General features: G+C 45.6%; 1 protein-coding gene across 2 annotated transcripts in view; it reads right to left on the reverse strand.

The window, feature by feature from the left end:
* LOC105276823 (retina and anterior neural fold homeobox protein 2) overlaps positions 1 to 17267 on the reverse strand; it is a 46149-nt gene extending 28882 nt beyond the window's left edge. The window contains exon 1 of one of the 2 annotated variants that reach the window (XM_011334752.3): positions 16124 to 17267. In XM_011334752.3, coding sequence (XP_011333054.1) covers positions 16124 to 16298 — 175 coding nt within the window. In that variant the 5' untranslated portion in view covers positions 16299 to 17267. The remainder of the gene's footprint in view (positions 1 to 16123) is intronic. The other variant, XM_011334751.3, reaches the window with a different exon arrangement.
* Between the last annotated feature and the right edge of the window lie 3486 nt (positions 17268 to 20753).

A 20753-nucleotide genomic window follows, 5' to 3' on the forward strand; every position in this document is an offset into this window, starting at 1 on the left:
CGCATAATAGTAGCTATTAGAAGTGCTGCAGCGCGCGGAATCGCACGCTGGAGAACGCGCGCGCGTCCTCCGGCGTGCGTAAGCGCGCGCGCGCGTGCACGAATTAACGACTCATGTACGTATTAAGACGTCACTTGTGCTTGGATTTTTTAATTGCTCTCTGTTTTTCTATCCTTTTTCGAGAGTGATTCGCGAGCGAGCGAGCGAGCGAACGGGTAACGCGATGCGCCACGCCTCGCCGAGCGCAAAACAGACAACGAGGATTAATTGGAGTATTCGACGTTTAACGTGCGCGTGGTGTTCGACGGTTACGGTTACGGTTCGACGGATGGATTACCTGCGCCGGCGAACGAGAGTGCGTTAAATATCGGTTGTCTCGACGTGGATGCTGCGGTCCAGTTCTACCTCGGAGCGTGCTCGCGGGGATAAGACGCGCGTATCGGAGAACGATAACGGCATTTCTACGTGTAAAATACGTCAATTTAATCAGCATTTCTTCTGAATACTGTTATTAAACAGTGTGGCAAATAAATTACATTACTATCTTTCTTCCTCAAATTTGTCAATAATATTTGAAAATAAATGGAAAATATTTCTTTTTCATTTATCTTGTAATATCGGGGAAGATATCGCATATCCGCTCGCGAGAATAAAACTGTCAGCAAATATCATTGAATTGTAATGATCGCGCACGGAACAGTTGCGGAACACAGAGATTTTAGAACCAGTATGAATAAACGAAGACTTCAGTTCTTGACCGGAAACGTCTTTAACGATTACCTCAATATCAATTTGTTTCATTTGGATCTCTCAACCGTTCTTAGAACTAAACGGACATAATTTGGGGAATCGTAAAAATAACACACGTACATACATATGTAGATATAGATTCAAAACTACCCAAAATTTTATTTAAACCCTCTCGCATGCCTTTCCATTAGTTAAGCTCATACTTACTTAAAATTAAGGAGCAAATAGAAACAATAACCTATTATACTATTCTCAATTACTAATATTTAAGCAATTAATTTTAAGTAAATTATTAACTACCTTAATTCTTACTAATCACTTTTAAGTTATTGCCACGAACGTCACATCGAAGACAACCTGACTCGTAAACGAGATGAACGAGAACATCGCCAGTAAGTGCACGTCGGCACGCACCATTCCCCTTTCTCCCTCTTTCCTTTCATTTTTTTTTACCGCCGCATTTGTAAGCGGATTCTATCGTTTCGTCGGCGCGCTTTATTAAGGCGACGACCACATCGTCGCGTCGTTATCGCCGTGAACGGAAAGAGCAACGCAACTCCGGAGCGGGACGGACGTCGTGGATTTACCCGGCGCCGCCGCGGCCGAACGATCACGCGATCATTTTCACTGTAAATAGCATCCGCGCGACGACGGGCATTCCGCCGTCTATTTGTTAGAAACGTTCTGCGGCCACGGTATTCGTGCCCGGTATTTCGGTCGAGGTCTAATCGATTTAAGCGCGGGATTAATTGTCCGACCGACTGCGATACGCCGTGCCGGGGGCGCGCGCGCGCGTTGCTTAATTGTTTCACTGTCAAAGTGCACACAGGTGCTCATTGCACGCAGACAACGAGAAGATTTACATTGGCGACGACAGCGCGTTCCGTCAACCATGCGATAATATAAATCTCTTTGATATGACATCGTATGTCCTTTCTAGAACGGATGCGTCAATTTAATTGCACGCGGACGTAGATTCTCCTATGACGTAAACAGCGACGTGTTACGCGCAAAAAGATCAGATAGCAAATGCAAATGGTTTACTAATGGATGTTGAAGCTCCAGTTTTGAGCTGAAAAATGTTACATTGATGGAGTCAGCAGATCTCGACGCGATTATCTACTTTTTTTCTCTCTTAACTGCTATTAACGTATTGCTTTTTTAACGTTTTTCAACAAAAATCTGATCTTGTATTGTCTTCTTTGAGCCACCGATTATTACGTGTTTTTTTAGATAGTTTGCAAAAATTAGTGTTTTAAAAAATACGAAGAGTAAAATTATTGTACTATGGTACGCATTGGTAGGTTTGGCAAACTGGTCGTTTCAAGAAACAGGATTTATTACTATGCACTACTGTACGTTCTTATCTATTTTCGTATAAATTACAGTTTTCTCGCAAATTACATGATCGTCGCCAGACCGTGCAATTTCGCGGATTAAATTATTAAGTTATTAAATTATTAATCGCCGTGAAAGAATGTGAGGCGCGTGTACGGCACTTCTATTACCATTACGCAATTGTTTTCTTCGCAAATCACATGTTTTGGGAGATCGATGATGCCCGATTAAATGTCCACTCAGAATTCGCATTACTTTCATTCCTGAAGTAGCACCGTACGAGCAATTGAATGTTAGCACGATATCTTTGCGCATCAAATCGTCAAATGAATTTAATACTAACACAAAAAGCAAAAATTACCCAAAAAGGTTTTTTTCTCCGTTCAAGCAATTTAAATTGTTATATATAAAACATTAGAAACATGTGATTGTAGTTTGGTATAATGTCGAGGAAAGTTATAAATTAAGTGTTGCCTACGAGGATTTATATAATATTATACGTAAGACATTAATTTATAACGATTAAAGAAAAGATTCAGGCAATTCTAACTTTGCGTTCGTTCTCCATTTCGCGAAGATTGATACACGGTACACAACGCCGGAACGCGTCGCACACTGGGCGAACTATTACGCGATCATTTTCCCTGCAAATTACATCCATCCCCAGTGTTGCGGTTACTCGTCAACGAACGCCCGATCAAACCTCGCATTATTCCCGTCCCCGAGTGTAATATCGTCCAAGAAACCGAACAGCGCCACCGACGAAGAGATTGATCCTGCGGGACCGCGGGAGCAAATAGGTATTTTCCACCCGTGCACCCTTTCCCTCCGCGCTCTCCTTCCTTTCCACCCCACGCCCGCTTTCCTCCTAAGTCCTAGCCTCACCCTGATTTGTCCTATCGCCGTAGCGGCCAGAGGAAGTTTCTCTTTTGGGTAACACTCCTAAGAACTTTGTATGCATATACAAAGTATATTTTCATTACTTGCATAATTAATCTTCCCTGATGTCGCCGTGCAGCGCATTAGACGAGGCAGTAATCGGGTAGCTCAATGGCGGCATTTCCGCGCGCACTTGCGCGAGCGTGCGCAGCCGCCAAGCATGGCACGCGTGTAAATCGCGCACACGCACCCACACGCGTCGACTATTCTGGTATATAGCGTCTTCGCGAGAGAGAGAGAGAGAAGCTTCGCCTGGCGCCAACCAACAGCCTAATAACCTCGCCTTGGCTGGTGATTGACGCGCGCCTGTACCGGCTAATTATCAACAACAATCAATAATGGCCCTCCCCGAGGATGCCGACGCTACCGTCCCGTCGCACCCCGCTTCCGCCGTTCCTCGACGCGCCCCCTCCAATCCTTTCTGTCCTCCATCGCGAGCCTCCTACGCGTTATCTTATGTGACGTATATCCACGCGCGTGAGCCATTACGCCAGTCTTTGCTGATTGCCCAGTCCTCTCTCCCTTTTAGGAGTAAATTAATATGGAAATTAAGCAATCTTGAGTGAATCTCAAGTGCAAAGTGACCGGCGCGGAATTATTTTTATCTAAGAACAGAGCAATCGTGAGACAAAAATTGCAAACTGTTTGCAAATGCATTATAGGCGAACAGTCAATAATCAACTTTCGTCCTTCCAAGAAAACGTACAGCGATGCGTGCGCGCTAGAAGCTTATTCGTGTATTAGAATTGAGAAGTTTCAGTTTGCAAAAGTCGGGATTTTGACATCTGAAAATCGCGCGTTCCCGCGTTCTCGCGTGTTAAGATTAATTAAAAATCCATTGGGATAACGAAATATCTGAAAAGTTTTCCGAAGTGCTGCATTGCTGATTATTTTTAATTAAATTGATACATCAATTTTGGTGTAATCATGCGCGTGTAATAAGGCGGATCACCCGTCCGTCCCTTAATGCAATAATTCTTGGATACGTGCAGACGAATAATTGCAACGTCAAAGGCGCGCTCGCCCGAGCAATTTCGGCTCAATCATTTATTTGCACATATCGCAAAATTAAAAGGGGCGGGGAATAAGTCCGAAACACCCCGTCGCACGCCACGTCCCACGCTCAGTATTGTTTGCGCGCGACGATTGCTCTCCGTACGGATATTCACAGAAACGGATTCCCTGTGATGCGGGGTAGGCGTATACACATCTGATTCGAATAACTGGATGCCTCGTGTGTATGTGCGCGGATACGTCTGCGCAATAATTGGTTTCGGTTGGGCCAGAGTAACCATCGTGATTAAATCCTACGAGGCAGGTGCAGGGTGGCGGAGAGCGCTGTCGCTCTTACTAGTTGCCGCCCCTGTTATATCGAGGATACGCGGAGTATATCGTCGCGAGAACGACCTGCATTTTCGTGGATTAAACGCGACACCGTGCCGGAAAGTGAAAGTTTATGACGTTATCCGTGAGAGCCGACATCAGAATTGACTGGGGGCGGTTAAAAGCCGGGGGTGGATGCTTTCCTGAGGACGTCCACTTTCTGACAAAAATTGAGAATCTCTGACGTGGAATTTATTATCTCACGGATCCACAAGCACGTAGCGCTTGAAAACTGACAAGTTTGCTTTTGCAATATGATATTAATTCCTGTGGTCTCCGTAATGACGTTACGTGAAATAATAACGTCTCCGTAAAAATTAACATCCAACCGTGATCCCGGCACAAAAGGAGTTATTTTTTCAACGTTATCATAGATAGAAATTCAAATATCCTCCGAGTCATATTACAAATTTACATCACATTTATGTCACAAAAAAAGAAGAAATAGATATGTATATATATGTATGTATGTATGTATGTATATATTACAACAAAATACAAATCTGTCTTAAAAAAGACCCATCAGAACGACTCAACTGCTAGTGTCAGCGCAAATCACGTCATGCAGTTAATTAACATAACTTTTTTTTATATTTCCTGCTATCAGATTCTCGCTTATTGTACTTAATGTGGTCCCGTGTGGTGTTTTACGTATCCGCGCGCTCGCGAGATCTCATCAGCGCAAATAGAAATGTCCCGGTGAACAATTTCTTGACAGGGTGCATCTCGGGGAGGAACAGGGATGATTCGGAACGCAGTCACGTTGCGTCGGGTATTTCGCGTTCACCAGCCACGGGAGATGGTATCGCGCGTGGATGCAAAGCGGTCCTAGTCGGTTCTAGCTACTTAAGAGATTGACACGGCGAGATAGTATAATGGACGGAGCGGCCGCGCGGAGGGTGAGGCGGAGAAAGACGAAGAGGAGATTCGTGGCTGCCCTCCGGACCGGCCGCCAACTCTAATGGGCCAACACTGATCGTTGATAAATTTCAAAACGCCCTGGGGGCCTTTTGATTCTTCTCGGCGGCTTAATCGAGTTAAGGCGCCGCGATTGAGAGCGATTTAACGGCGCGCTAATGCGCCGCGCGTCATTTCCGACGCCGAGGAGTGATAGCACGCGCAATTGTGTCTGCGAATGCGATGCGAACTGGATGAATCAAAGTGAATCGCAGCTCTGGCTGGAAGATGCTCTGCCGTGCGTCAATGTTTTATTATTCGCTTTAATTAAAATAGTTGTACGTTATTGGTAAGCACTTTTGTAGGGGTTGTAAAAGAGGTTGTGGATCATAATTATGTCGCTTATAAATTTCTGATTATTTTTTATAATTGGTATCTAATGGTTTTCTTATTATATATTTTCTTATTATTATAATATTATTACGGCATTATCAATAATAGATAATTTTGTCAGGAAGATGCGTGTTTCTTGACGAATATTACATCTTGCGCAAAGTTCACGCGTCACACGGTATATTAAAAGTTCCAGGACGTAATTCATTAACTACAACGTGAAAAAAGATCCAAAAGTAAAGCGTACTAACTTTGACGGACAGCACTCGGTAAATTTTTGCAGCGCAGTCGAATATCTGGACAAATGAGTCCGCGTAGCCGTGACGGGAATTAAAATTTTTTCCGCTCTCATTTGCTGGAGCGATCGAGCGGGCAAATGGAACTTAAAAAAATCATCATATCAGACAACGTCCAAAGTTATGCATTGTTACGGGCTTATTAAAAGCGGCATGCTCGGGTAGTTGAGTTCGTTTCCCTGTTTGTAATGTAAACCACGTATATATCCCAAAGCGCCCGTTTAATATATTTGCGAGCAAATGTCGCGGATGATGAATTAGAGATAAACGAATTGATTCCAACAAATATACGTGCTTTTGGATCAGTCACGGACGGTGATATCCGACTGTCGGCCAAATTAATTACCGTCCCGTTGGCATTTGTTAAAAGAGAATCGCACTTCGCCGTATATAAACGAGAAACCGGTCAACTGACAATCAAATGTCAAGACAGTTGCACAAACCAATGAACTTTCGCGCTTTTTTAGACACCTGTAATCTGACGGTATTTTTTCGCAATGACAATTTTTTTCGAGTGCTTATTGAATCAGGCGGCCAGCGATACTTCGGTCTTAAGCTAACGATCTCATAAAAGCTCCGAGTTTCTTCATAAAGATGTTTCACGCGTCGGTAAGACGCGATACGTTCCTCTCTGCCGCTTCCGCAATTTGTAATCGCATGAACGTTTAATAATCGGCATAAGGCAGCAGCAAATGATGAGAATTGACGGGTGGTGTGAAAATCGCGTGCAGTATCGACGATGCCGAGGCGAAAGGAAGACAGATGCGCGATGATTTTGTAAACTCGACGTTGCTGCGCGGGATATGGATATTAAAGCCGTGCCGCGTATTTAATTGAATTTCCTGTCCAATATTGACACGCCCAGCGCGCGGTATCCGTAATCAAAAACTAAATGCCCAAAATGATTAGTATTCCGATCCTTTGCTATTTTAGTTAACTCGACTGAGGAAGGATGATGTAATCGGCATCGTTAAATCCGATACGTCACGCATTAATACGCATGCTGACGACCGAATTCAATTACGACACATCATTCTGTTTTAATCCGAGCATCAGTTTCCGAAGACTTGCGGTATTCTACGCGTCATTTAATCTCCACTTGTCACGAAACGACCAACCAGGAAACGATTCTCTCGCTGGAATAACATGTCTAATCAGTATTACATATTTTGATTAAATTATATTAATAATCAATTTTCATAAAAAAATAATCTTTTTAGACGGAAGCAGCGACACTATGCTCCTTTTCACTTGGATCACGTAGGAGTAATTATTCTGGCCACATTTATCTGTTTATTTATGATTTAAGTTACTACTTAGTAATGAGAATTGCTACTAAAAATTATGCCTCTCGCTGTAACGATAATTTCTTTGTCGAATCGATTATTATCTCCTAAGCGCTCGACGGACAGTATTTCTACCGTGAAAGACGGGATTTCTTCACGGATACTGCTCGATATTCGATGCAGGATACACCACGCCGTCGTTTGTACTTAAGCACGGCTGTCGATTCGGAATCTAATTTCCTTGATCGGCGTGGGTGGAGACGGGACCGAGACAAGGATAGGTGGTGCGCGGGAGAGGAAATAAGAGAAAGAAGAAAAAGGTATGCCGTCACACAGAGGGCTTAGCTCGCCGACCAAAGAGGATTACAGAATTTGTCTTCTCGTGGACCATCACCGGTGTGTCGTTCTCCTCTCTTCTTGTCCCTCTCTCTCTCTCTCTCTCTCTCTCTCATCCCGACTCTTCCAGTTTTTATCTCCGGAACGAAACGCAATGGCCACTTTGCGCGGCACAAAGTTTCGACGGAAATTTCTTCGTAAAAGCCACTGTCACCTGTCGCGCTCTTTAATCCGACGCACGTATCGATCCTCGTGAGGTGTCTCCACCCGCGAGACGGCGCTCTTTTGCCCGGCCGAGACACAGTGGACGAGTGTTTTTATTGCCGCGTTAGAACATAGCGGGATATTTAATGCCGGCCAATACCTCCCAAGCAAATTTAATTTATTTAAAGCACTGGAGTCGGATCATCGGGAGCTGTTAGTCGAGTTAATTGACGGGGGATTAATAACGCGAGCGAGAAGGAGAGAGAGAGAGAGAGAGAGAGAGAGAGAGAGGGCGAGTGAATTAATGAACTGGTTTCTGGTCGATATCTCCGCGCGGTGTGGTTTTTCTTCTAGTAAAGTCGAGCGTGTGTAAACGCGTTATCTCGCCTCTTCGAGAGCCCCGATCCGTTATACTACATTAAAACTCGCCAGTTTGTAATAAATTAAATTTCTGGGTGACCGATGCTGATCTAGTAGCTGGTTGTATCGATCGCATTAGGCGATAAACAAGTTAACACAAGAGCGGATAGGTAAATCATTTTGCAAGCTAGTGCATGAGTTCTTTTCTCCTCTTCTGTCGTTATAACGCGCACGTATAATGTGCCATCAGCTGTTCGTGCGGGGAAACGAGAGTGCGAACGCGCTCTTAATCTTCGCTTGCTAAGATGAATATCGGATTCGTCGATTATTCGCGTACCGGTATCGAATTATTAACTCGTTTAGCGGGTCGGCGAACGAGCGTGCGTATCCCAACAACGCTTGAGGTAAGGTTCTTAAGCTGTCATCAGGGTTTTGTCGCGAGGATAGAGTTTCCATGCAAACGGGTCAACGTACGCATCGCATTGCCTGGACAATTCGAAAAAATATCGCGAGAAACATGCAGCTACGAGTACAGCGACTTCACTCAACAAGCTCTAGAGCAACGTTGCAACAGAGTCGCGCACTCATTGCCAGTGTACCGCCAGACTCTCGTAGGACTCAATAATAATTAAATTACGACTGCTAATTCACTGTAAGAAGAAAAATAAATCCTAGAAGTCAATGAAAATGTTGGTCACGTCTACTTCTCCGAATCCTTCAAACGTTTAGATAAAAATTCTTTCACGTATGTGTGATACCAATCTCGCTTTTAATTTATTTTTTCCTTATATAATATATTTATAATATATTATATAAGGAAAATATAATATATTTATATAATATATTAATATTATATAATAAGAATAATTATATATATTTTTCTTAATAAGAAAAATATATTATATAATATATTTTCCGAATCCATGATACTTTGCGCCCAATTAATTTTCAGTGCCAGATAAATCCACGTTCGCCTAATCGCACGACCACGATGCCGTCCAGGTGACCAGCAGCCTGACGGACTCTCCGCGCGCTGGTTTTTCGATATTTCGTGGCATGCGTCGACCCGGCAATTCCCGGCGGGGTTGAAACTTTGCAATTACGTGCGCACGGTGCCCGCAATCTTTTACTCCATGACGTTAGCCCTCCCTTTCTCCTCTCGTTCCCTGCTGGTAAAATTCGCGCGCCCGAGCGCGTGCGACTTTCGGGCGTCGTTCGCCGGATGCGTGTGCACAAGGGTGGGCCAAGATGAATGGGGGGTGGTTATGAAGAACGCAAGGGAGGAACGGCTTGTTCTGTTTACGTTGCTTTCGCGTGGTTTATAGCTCGTGACAGCGCGCGGGGCCTTCGTTATAATAGTTAGTAATCAACGGGCGGGGGAGGGGGTGGCCCCCTCGTTATCGTTACTAGTTAATAATTTAATTGTTCGGTGGCGTGCGGGCTTTATTGGGATATCTCTGCCGACATCGCGCCGTGTACCGCGCGCGAGCGTGGGCGTACGCATACCTGTGTGCTCGCGCGCGCGCGCGCGCGCGTGTGTGTGTATCTCTCTCTCTCTCTCTCCTCTTTCTGCGTAGCACTTTATGAGTCCCGACCGAAAGGCCGTGGGCTCGCGAGCGCGGTTTGCACGCGCGCGTAATGCGCGCACGTGCATGCACGCATGCACGAACTCACGCAGCTGCTGGAGAGTGACTGACGGTAGACACACACACATACACATCGTACGCACGAGCGCGCGCGCGCGCGTCCCGAATTATTCAGGCGTCAATATTAATCGTGGTAATGACGTACCGATTGCTAATCGCTGCACAGATTACGCCAATACTGCACCGCGAGCGTCCATACTTCCTCCATATCCATCTGTATATTTACCTTCATCCTTCATCCCCTCTCTCCTTCTCTCTCTCTCTCTCTTCTTGTCTCACTTTCTTGCCTGCTCGCTCGCTCATGCTCTTCCTGCCCGTCTTCCGACTCAGCACCGGGCAGGTATATCCTACACCCCTATACATGCAGACTTCCGTCTCGACGTAGACTATCGATCACGAGGCGCTTCGGTATCCCAGCACAGTAAAATAGATTCCGCGATGCCCGGTGTACGATTGATCGGCGGCCCTCGCGCGCCAATTACCACTCGCAAGCTTTGATCCGGTAGCTAATCCGGTTAAATCGGAGCGCGCGGAGCAACGCCTGATGCAAGTCCTCATCTCGAACCGCTCATCCTGGGAAAGAAGCGACACACTTGCGCGTCGACGAAACTGCCGCGTTCGAATGCCGAAATCCGAAACCGTAATTTCGATCGGAACAGTCGATCCTGCGACAGCTGTGGCAATCGCTGAGAAAATCGCTACGGAGTCGCGGCGAGGACCCTGACGCGGATACGCGAGTTGAGCAACGTGTTTCACAACTTATCAAGCTAATAGAATCTTTGCCGAGGCGTTCCTTCAAGAAAAATTGCAAGAAAAGCAAGAACGGTCGGATAGAATTTCCGTTATGGACTGATCGTTATACCTGCTTTGCATATCATTTGCACTTATTATTGACAGCATTCTTTCTTATTGTCGATCGCAATCGATATAATAAACATGCGCGAGTACAATGCATACGAGTACAAAACAGCGATTACGTTCGAGCATGTCGATGGCCGCGTCTTGCGCGGTTGCGTCCCCCTATTGAGGGCGAGTTGTAAGTGCGAAGAGTTTGCTGCCGAAAAGCAACGAGGTCCCGGCAATAAATGGGTATGAAATTACATGTAATCGCCGATGCCCCTCTACCACGGTTGTGCAGCCGCGTGTTGTCACGCGATCGAAATTGCTCCCCCTAACAAAGCGCTTTTACGTGCGGCGCTCCGGCGCGACGCGTCGCGCGATGCCCTTGCGTTCCGTTTGCACAGTGTTGTACTTTTGTAATATAGACATTATCAATGATGCATTAAACTACTTGAAGGCTTAAATCGAGTTTGCCGTCCGAGATGAAAAGTCTTACATTGAAAAGCATTTACTATTTATTTTTAAAAATAAGAAATCGTCGAAACTGAAAGACTGCAAAAGTGATTAAGTGCTTTTATCTCTTTGTTTAAGTTCTAGTTCTAGTTTTGAATAGAGAGTAGAACGGATTAGAGAAAGATGAAGAATAAATATTATAAAGTAAGAAGAATATTAAACGGATATACGCTGAAACGTAGTAAACGAATACAGATATTGATTCGTATCGCGGACTGTAAAATGTAGATGTTGCATTTTAAGTTGCAGTTGCACGTTGATAAGTGCGGGTAGGTTGGCTCGTATATCAGAGCTCGCGATCAGATTAGCGTCAATTTAGCGGTAAAAGCCAGGTCGTAAATATTTCTACATGCTCGGATCAGATGAAGCGATGTAATGCACACATATACACACGTATACACACGTGCAATAAGTAATGAAATTGTGATAACGCGAGTCGTATCAGCGGGACGAAAATACGAATTTTTCGAAGGGAGAAGATGAAACAACGATATATTTTATCCGCGATACGAAATAATGTTTTGGTGATGTATTCTGGATACGCATGCCGCTATAATTTATTCGCGTTTATATCACGGAATAATTGACACCAGCAGTTTTCGTGACAGTAACTTCACCAATTTTCCAATCGCGAGTCGCGTGTTTTAATTGTTATACAATTATTTACTAATGTTTTATTTTGTCCCTGCTTTCGTCGTGCTTGGCTCTCCATTCTTCAAGACGCGGCGCATGTTCCGTGTTAATTCGGCTTGATTAAAAATAAATTAATCGGACGTCGATTGCGTTTTCTTCGGGTTGCAAATTAGCCGCGGGCGAACTCTGGTAATGTCCATTTTACTTGTAAGAATATAAATAGCACGCACTCGAGAACTCGCCGCCGGCTAATTTGTAGTGGCAATTTATCGTAATTAGTATGGGTATTATCAGTCGCGCGCACGATTAATCGCGGCTGTGCGCCACGGGAAGACGACTCGGTGTCGGGAATTGAATTAGACGGAATAATTGCGAAACTTGCGAGGCAGATGATGAAATTACGAAGCGGAAAGTTAACGATGTTAGCGACGGCGTTAAAAGGAATTAGAAACAGTCGCCGAGGTACTCGTGACACGACGAAGAGTTAATACCAAGTGTGTTAACGTCGCACATACGCGGTGAGATTGATTTCGCGCACCGAACGCGATTCCGCATTCGTTCGACTAATATGCGTCGCTTAATTGGCTTATCCTACCATTATTCATCTTACGCGTTCTACCCTGTCCGTCGGTCGGGCCGCAAAAAGCGCAAGTCGCGATATTTCCTCTCCCATATAACGGCCGTAGCGCTAATGATTACGATAAATTACACGTAAAAGCAGAGAATTATTTGCGAACGGTGAGCACTTCGATTTACATAAAAAGAGCTTGCGTAACGGTGACATTTGATTTACAGATACATCGACGCGACGCAAAAATACACTCATTATGTATTCATCTTTATTTCAAGAGCAATAACCATGCAGTTTCGAACAGTTGCACGCTCGTCAAAAAATGAGTGAACTTTTTGGAAAGATTGTGAAATGTCATTTGTGCGGAATTAATTGAAGTACAAATTATCAGATCGATTTGCGATAATCTATATTCGCGAAAAATGAGATAATTTTAGATTTTGCCGGAAAAAACACGTTACCGATTCCGTGGAAAAAACGCTAATTTGTCGAGTATTGATGCTATTATTATCGAGAAATTGATCATCGATACCGTTATCAGCTAAAAATCATACATGAGCCGGATAAGTAAGACGCGCGGCTGGGTGCTACAGAGCTAACGAATCATCCGTTGTATGTATTACATGATCAGTAGCACGCAAGGAACCAAAACACCGATCGACCCATTTATCCAGCCGCAAAGTTTCAGTTCGACTCGCGCGCGACCAGGCTTTATTTTAAGGGGGTGGCCGCGGGAGAGTAAAAGGAGAGAGAGAGACAGCGAGTGGCAAATATACCGAAATCACAACGTGGTACGGTGACACGTGTACAAATAACGCGTATCGCGCTCGCGCACACGTCGCGACAACGCATCGTTCGTTATTCCGGCGAGTTAATTTCGATGAATCGCGACCGCGCGCACACGGTAGACGACCGATCCCCGCCGTGGATAACGGACCTGTTAGCCCCGCGTTAAGCTACAAGAGTGGTCGACGAGGTGGAGCGAGGTAAAGGAGAGGAGACGAGGCAGGCACGATCCATTAGTAGGCACGTCAATTCACCTCTTAAGAAGCGGCTTAAAGCCGCTTCCACCTATCTCTGCTTTTTCTCTTTTTCCTTTCTCTCTTTCTCTCTCGCTCTTTATATATATACATATATATCTCTCTCTGTCTTGTGCACGCCATTCCTCCGCTCTTCTTCCACTTATTAGTGGCAGCTAAACCCCTCGTCTTTTTATCTCCTCTTTCTTCTCGCGCGCACGGTATCATAATTAATGATAATTCGATTAGCGGGACAAGATTGGGTCTCGGCTAAGCAGCCTCCGTCTTTTTCCCGGTTGGCATTTCTCTCTCTCTCTCGCGGTTGGTCCATCATGCCGCCGCTCGCATAGTTTCCTTCGAGAACGATCAACGTGAATCCCCGACTACGAACAAAGCTGACAATTAATGCCGCGTCGAACATATCAGGCTTGACAGGCCTATTCGGGCTCGTTACAGTCCTCAGTCGGATGCGCGAGCGACTTTACGCGCGGTTCGCCGATTCGACGTTGATCCCTCTCATCGGCGTTCTCGCGTCTCCGACGAGACGCGCGTGCACAGTCGACACGCTAATTCGCCGCATCGCTTATGACGGTGATCCGATACGCGGTCCGATATGGCCCGTTTGCCCATTTTTCTCGCATGGTATCCAGCCAATAATGGCAGCGCCGGCACAAAATTGTTTTGTCGATTCCGACCCTTCCGCCGAAAGTGTTGCGTCGATAACTCGCGCTCTCGCCCCCGGAGAACGTGGTGCGCGCACTTTTCCGAATGACACGAACGACAGTTCGCGGGCAGCGCAGCCGAGCCGGGACGGAAATGTCCCTCGAAACGGGAATTATCGGATATGCGTTCCCATCGACTGCCTCGGTTACGTGTATGCACGTAACCGGGCGCTGCGAGCCGGCCGTTTGGCTCGGTTTCCACATCTCCTCGATTCGGTTCTGGACGACGAATTAACGCGCGCCCGCCTGCAGGCCGGGGAAGATTCCGTCGCGATAATAACGATTTTCCGATCGTACGCCCGACGTTAATGACCGACCCGTGTATACGCGCGGGACCAAACGCGAAACAAACACGACACGGAATATATGATCCTCGGACGAGTGCAGAGCGCGATGCGATAATTTTCCAATGATGAAATCAATTGTCATTATTCAATCAGGCTCTGAATAATTTCTCGATCAATATCAACCAATGATTTAAGCGACGGTTCTATAACAAATTTATTTTGCACTTCGAAGAAGATATTGTATTGACAATTTCGATTGTCTCTTCAATTCATTTATTCTGTGCTTATGCTCTTCCTTCTTTCTCTCTTAAACCGCTTTTCTTAAATTTTATCCTCGGTTTAGTGGCGGTCATACATCAATCAAGCGCGACACCGCTGATAATTAGTCGAAACTCGATTAAGCCGCATTACTGGCCGTAACGTGGCTGCCAGACGGAATAGCAAAGCTAACTCGAACGCGCCGCTCGATCGCGTATTCGCGTCTGTCTGTCCGGCAGGATGCAAGATTCAATGGACGCGGACAGCGGAGCGGTTTAGCCCGCTAATCGAGTTAATTCGTAAATGCGAAAAAAATGATCGCACAGAAAACACCGCACGGCATCGGACAAAAATTCAGCCCGATTTCTTTTTCATCAGCGCTAATAGCGCGCCATTGATTTTTCGTTTTGGGATAGCAGTGCCACGAATTTAATTCGAAGTACGTTCGATTGAAGCTGCTTCGCAAAGCGGTTATCCTTGAACGTATTGCATCAAACTGAACGATTTCCCGGGATCTCGTATAATTTAGAAGAAACTGAGTAGATATACGTAGATGATAAACGAGTTATAAAACGTGCAGTAATAAACTCTTCTAGTTAATGACGGAGCGCGATACTGAAAGGGTGATTAATGACGTGATAACGACTAATAAACCGCAGATGGACAGCGGCGAAAGAAAGTAATTGGACGGAACGGATGAGACCGGAGCTGCTTCGTTAATGGGTTTCGAAGGGTAACAGAAGTCGTTTTGCAATTTGGAAGTTGGTGTTTCGCGTTTTATGGGAGGTTTCTAGAAATCTCACGTAGAATGATTCCCACACGAATTAATCCGACGGCTGGGGAGAGCGATGAAATGCTCAGCAAATTTCGCGTCGCGTTTATTCTAAATCATTTCTAATAACGTAAAAATGAGACCAAGAGACAAATATACTGAATTCATGAAAGGAATAAAAATGATTTTTTCATCGAATCTGTACACGATGTCGAGAAAACAGCACGACATGATATCACACAAAGAAAAGAGCAAGAGAAATTTATGTAAATTGCAAATGCAATACAAAGAGGTGAGTTGTGCTTTTTTTCTGCTCTGAATAATTTAAACGTATCATGGAATTTGATAATAGGTTTCGGTACGTTTTTCCACAAATTACACGAAGTTAACGTTTCAAAAATTTAATCTAAGCAGCAAGCAGTGAACTATGTGAACTTTTAACTATGTTTTCAAAATCAGCAACGTATCAAAACTTTCTATCAGTAATTCGAAAGCAACATTTAAACCTCAGAAGATAGAATAATCGTTTAACAGAGCGATTGTATTTTCTCGTAAAGAGAGTTTTTCAACGTAAGGGGATATCAAAGTTATATTTGAAAAGGCATAAAAGATTTAATCTTATATAATTAAATTCAATTAAAGAACGTAAAGAACAGAGTCGTGTACGGTGAAATTGGTACCCGTGTTCTCCTGCGTGTCGCGACTAGTGTCCTCCATCTCTTGATGAGTCCTTTTATGGCTGGCCAATCCAAGGATCGCATCAATGCTGTGTCTCGGGGTGCTACTGGTCGGCTTCGGCAGGACAAGGTCCTGACTGTTCTGGGATGCCGTGTCAACGAGTTGCTGAGAATCCATCGTCGGAGACTCGTACGGAAGAGTTCTCTTCGCCGAGATCGCTGCGAGTCTGATTACCACCCTCGCTGATGGAGGATCACGCGAATTAGACTCTGTGGATGCACTAGAGTTCGCTGATCACGCGACGGAACCCTCGGACACACGTGTCTCTCACCGTAAAGTGCATCTCGGATAAGATCGTGCACTGCTCAGGCAATCGATTAGTTTCGGCAATGTTCGTGAGATCGTGATACACTCAATTTAAAATATTAATGCTGAGTTTCAAGATCCTCCTCACTACGATCGTTGGAGCGCTCAGTCTGTGTCAAACGATTAACGGAATCATGTCATTGGCCCGGAACACCCCGGAATTGAGGTGAGGCTTCAGACGACGCGTCCAGCGCTTGATCTGTCACACGAAACTGAACGCAATTCGTTCAGTACACGAGGCCGGATCATGAGATTCCCGTGATCACTTGTCACCGCTTCACGAATCTTGGTACGGATCCATGGCACTCTGATTAACATCTCCCGTCGACACAAAACTGATCTGCTTCCCGTAACGTCAGTCAGCAGGAACAGGTGAGCATTTCCCCGTCAGTTTTCCAAAACCTTTAACACTGATTCGGGTCAGTCTCCAAGAGAAATATGTCTTTCGCTGTCATCCGCTGGCACCAGGTCACCGTCTGTGATCCGAATTCACAAAACCGTTGGATCTCTTGTACGATCTGCACGCGCTGTGATCGCCTACTCGGCGCTACCAGGGGCGGCAATATCTGTCATCAGGGGTGAGACGATCGTCCTCCGCGATTCCTTGACGGAACGTCCGCGCTCGCTCATTCACTTTCGCAGGCGCCAGATGGCCAGACGAAAAAGTTCCTTTCCGTTCGGTCCTTGCCGAAGCTCTTGAGCGTGCGTCGTGTCAACGAGGACTAGCCGGCCGTCGTCTACCGGGGTGGCCTTTGTTGCAGCTGTACACAACTACTCCCGGAGAAACTACTTGCCGCTGAAAGAGGTGGTCCGAGCACGGGCTGCGGGGGGGCGTGGCCCGGCTTGGCGAATCAGCGAGGCGGTTTGTCGAGTTTTCGACCAATCGCCACACGAATCCGGGAACATGGCGAGATCAGTGGTGCTCAATCGATGGATTTTACAAGTACACCCCTCTCTCGCGGATGGGGATAGCCGCAGGGGTTAAGGAGGGGTTGGTGGAGGGTTCCCATGACGGCGTACGCGCGTCTCGACCCCACCGGGGGTTGTTCGCGTGAGTGTGACGAGGGGCTTGGCTGTGTGGGCGCGTGCGGCGAGTGTGTGTGTACGCGAGTGCATGCATGTGTATGCACGTACACACGGCGCGAGCGAGCCGGCCGCGCGCGCGCACACGCGCACCCGCGAAGGGGTGGTTCACCTAAACAGAGGCGGATGGTACACACACGCGGCCGGAGTGGGTTGATTCTTGCGGCGGATTCTGGCATCCCCTGTAATTGCCAGAAATGAGGTAAAGCTTACCGCTTACGCCAAGCCTGCTACGCTTCTGGGTGCCCCGCAGATTCGCGGGACCTTACTCGTCCTGCTCTCTCGGCCCGCGATGAGTTAAAAGAGAAATTGACGGTTTGTTTTGCAGCATAGATCGACGCTCGTTGAAAATAATATCAATTTGATCATTACAATTTTTCGTGATGATAAATACACGAACAGAAATCTCATGTTGACATGTGGTACGTTTGTAGAGATTCCATCATCATCGTGAAAGATGCTTTGCAGCAATAAAAGCTTTCATTGATTTTGTTCGAAGTTTTATTGGTTTCGAGAAAAATCGTGTAATTCACTGCGATCAAAATGGTTTTTCGGACTGCGCAGCATTTATTTCGCGGCTGTTTTACCGCACTGGATTGACAAACGGGAGCATTACTCCTGCGTGAACGTTATTTGGAAAATTTGTTACAGCACAATGAAGTGAGGTCTTGTTTATATTATTGGCCACAGTCGAAGTGTTGTATATTTACGTAATATCAATTTGATGAGGACACACGTGCATTATACCGTTTCGCGTGCAATCTCAATGCCGCTCGCGCAAACATTGAAAATTGAAACAAATTGTCTCGTTCCGCACGTATAAAAGCGAATATCATGTTCGCAGATCGCAATAACCATCGGCGATATTTTTGTCAACTTTACAACGGCATTACTGTCAATTTTGCAATCTGACTACGACGACGTCACAGAGTATATATGTACGAAACAGACTCGAACTCTTATAAAAATTTCTCGAGCCGATCCGCGGGCATAGTGAATGCAAAATTTGTACGCACGACAAAGACGCGAATTTATTCCGGCGAAAACAGTTTTAGAGCAGTTTTGGCGAGTTTTTTTTACCGTTATTTCCTTCCGCAAAACCCCCAAAATTAGCTTCGCGACAAAGAGACGAGAAGTGGACGTTTTCCGGTTACCAGAATGGCGGATCCGGGTTGGAAATTGTTTCTTTTTTCGCCGGCGTGCCGGCCGAAAACCGTGCGCACAAAACGAATCCCCGTTTCCCATTCCACGTTCGATTCCGCGTATCGTCGTTACCATTTGGCGTTTTAGCCCGGGGGGAAGTGTACGCCCACAAAACCGCGCCACAAAAGATATCCGCCTGTAGCGAAACAGTAGCTACTCAAAATCGATCCGGCTAAATCCAGTCAAATTATACGTTGCGGACGAGAGACCCGCGCGTTCTTCCGTTATAGAAAAGACCTCCGCGCGTTCGTCCGCTAGCCCGCTTGCTCGCGCGCGCGGCCCCGCGCGCCCCGAAAATTGCACCGCCGCTGTAATCGGATTGTGCGATATGCATTTCACCTCGCGAAAAAAAATATCACCACACTAGGCGCGAGGGTGAATCACAATAGCAGCGGCGTTGATGATGCGTTTATTCGTTATTCACGCGTCTAGAACAGCCCATGGCTTCATAATAAACTGTCAAATACGAAAGCGAGAATTTTGACAGACTTGAGCTCTAATAATATTCATCATCCCCTTTATTGCTGTCTGTGGAACAGCAGGTAAAGATTGAGAAAAGTCTCGTTTCCAAAATTATTCTAATAAAATAAATAAAACGATGGAACTGTAGTTTACAAAATAATCACGTTCAAGTCGGACAAAAATTCCATTCTTCGTATGTAATCTTTATTATCAATAAATCTCTTTGTCCCTTTTTAGTTATATTTTAATTGATTCCTTGAAAAAATTCTTGAAATTTATTTATTACTTCATAGTTTCTTGATATCAAATGATGCTTTACCTACTCAATTATTGCATGTAGTTCCGAAATCAAGCAGAGAGAGATAAAGCAGACATTAGGACACGAGAGGCGTCGCGTGATCGAGATCAGATTAATTAATTGCGACAACGCTGCCATTCAGCGTGCAGCTCAAAGATCCACTCGAAAGTGATATTCCCACGTGCTTTTTTGTGCGAGTATTGTGCTGGCACACGCGCGCGAATATCCCGCGAACAATTTCGGCAACGCCATTTTCATCGGCGTTCAATCTCCGCTGCGAATCTGGCTCGCGGCAGGGCCTCGTGGGGCAGAACGGGCGGACGAGGGGAAGCTTTTACGTGCCGCACAGAAATCAGATCACGAGTTGCATTTAACCGGATCCCACTTACACCGCGATAAATATCTGACGACGAGAGACGTGCAAAGAGGGATCGACCCCGTGAGTCGTTAGATCGCCGGGTTTATTCCGTGCCCCCGTTTATTCCTGCGCCCGGCTCCGCTTTCCCGGAGGGCACTTAGCTCCAGTTTTAGCTAATTTCCCAGACAGCGATCAGCGATCTCTCTCAAGAGGTCCCGGGCTGAAGCCAGGTAGCCGTGCCGCCGTCCGTTAAATGCTCCGACTTAACTTGAAGGACCGACGGGCTGACTAACGATTTTTTCAGAAGAAATGGCAGCCACGACGGTTGCCGCGTATAATTTCGTATCCTGGCGGGATATGGGTGACTTTCAGTTATTGAGCTCTGAGCGGCGAGACATTCTTCAGGCCCTGATAGTTGGTATAGCGCAGGACAATCGATACTATCTGGTTAAACAGTCAATTTTTATGTATTACTTTGTACGATGGTAGTAAATTATATAATCTATTTAATAATTTAACAGAACTGCGCTCTTTCGCAAGCAATTGTGATTAGTTCTTGTAAAGCGTTTATCTGACAGTCTGCGATCAATATTTCATTCATGCAAGTTTTGCATTCACCTGATCTGATTCAAGAAAATTAATAGGTTTCCCGCCTCTGTCTGCCATAAAATTATTCAAACCCTTGTAAATCCTTATCAAATATGAATGCAGAACAACGAAGTCCAATAATTATTTAGTGCTTTTAGGCTGTCGACAAGAGGAATTTAATATCCACACACGAATACACTGCTCTCTCTCTCTTCAGAATAAGGGGAATCCGATACGATCTGAAAGCGACGTTTCAAACTGTATAAACTCGCTA

The sequence above is a fragment of the Ooceraea biroi genome, chromosome 2 (genome assembly GCF_003672135.1).
Source record: "Ooceraea biroi isolate clonal line C1 chromosome 2, Obir_v5.4, whole genome shotgun sequence".
Classification (NCBI taxonomy): Eukaryota; Metazoa; Arthropoda; class Insecta; order Hymenoptera; family Formicidae; genus Ooceraea; species Ooceraea biroi.